General features: G+C 44.7%; 1 protein-coding gene across 1 annotated transcript in view; it reads right to left on the reverse strand.

Annotated features, from left to right (window-relative positions):
* LOC108444806 (endogenous retrovirus group K member 18 Pol protein-like) overlaps window positions 1–465 on the reverse strand; it is a 4,248-nt gene extending 3,783 nt beyond the window's left edge. Inside the window, exon 1 of the mRNA XM_017726668.1 lies at window positions 431–465. Within this exon, the coding sequence (XP_017582157.1) occupies window positions 431–465 (35 nt within the window). The remainder of the gene's footprint in view (window positions 1–430) is intronic.
* Between the last annotated feature and the right edge of the window lie 513 nt (window positions 466–978).

The following is a 978-nucleotide window of genomic DNA, read 5'->3' on the forward strand; positions in this document are numbered from 1 at the left end:
CCACGCTGCCATGTCTCTGCACTTTCCAACGGCTCAACCCCCTGGGAAATTGTATCCCCCTCTGAACCCTCCAAGCTAGGGAGTTCCTTTCCGTCTTGTCTGGCATAAAACTCTTGTAGTACATCAAATAAAAAACGCCATGCACGAAGCAGATCGAGCACACCAATATCTCCGTATGTGAACTCATGAAGTAATCTATCCCCTAACAGTTTCCAAGTGTCCAGGCCAAACGCAGTATCAGGCTCTGCTGAAAATCCATGGTCTACAGCCCAACACGGTAAATTAGACAAAGCGTCATCAGAAATATTAGCCTTTCTGACCGATAAGACAGTCTTCCAGGCAGAAAGAACCATGCTTTCCTTTGAACTTTTATGTCCCATCTTTTCAGCTTAGGGTGCCATCCCCGTAGGCGAGGGGGAAGTGCACGTACCTCCCAAGTTCGGTTGTGGTTGTAGTACACGTCATGGGCCACCAGATGTCGCTGTTTTACCAAGGATGGCGTAAAGAACGACACAAGTCCATGATAAATGGCTATATTTAATTAATTATAAATCAGTTTATATAGCTTTGTTCGCAAGGATGGCATGACACCATTGGTTGCTTGACCATACACCTCTCACAGTGATTGGTGGAAGCTTTACAACACCCATTCAAAATATTTTTTCCAGTGTACCATAACAACCGTGCATAACAAGGTTGCAGGTATGAGATAAACTCTTGGTTTACAAAAACCTCAAACTGTTTCCCGGCTAGCTTGCATGAGAAAGGAAAACTTCACAGGATGCTGCAGCAGCTGGAAAATTCCTCTGCTCTTAGCTTTTTAGTATCCACACATGAGGCCATTCTTTAGCTGATTGAATGCCTGTGTGGCCTCCTTTGTCTACTGGAGATCTCTGCTTTCCTTTGTAATGAGTTCATATAGTGGTTTCACGAGCAGCCCGTAATTGTAAATCCATAATCTGCACCACCCTGTCATCC

Source organism: Corvus brachyrhynchos, unplaced genomic scaffold (genome assembly GCF_000691975.1).
Source record: "Corvus brachyrhynchos isolate BGI_N302 unplaced genomic scaffold, ASM69197v1 scaffold402, whole genome shotgun sequence".
Taxonomy (NCBI): domain Eukaryota; kingdom Metazoa; phylum Chordata; class Aves; order Passeriformes; family Corvidae; genus Corvus; species Corvus brachyrhynchos.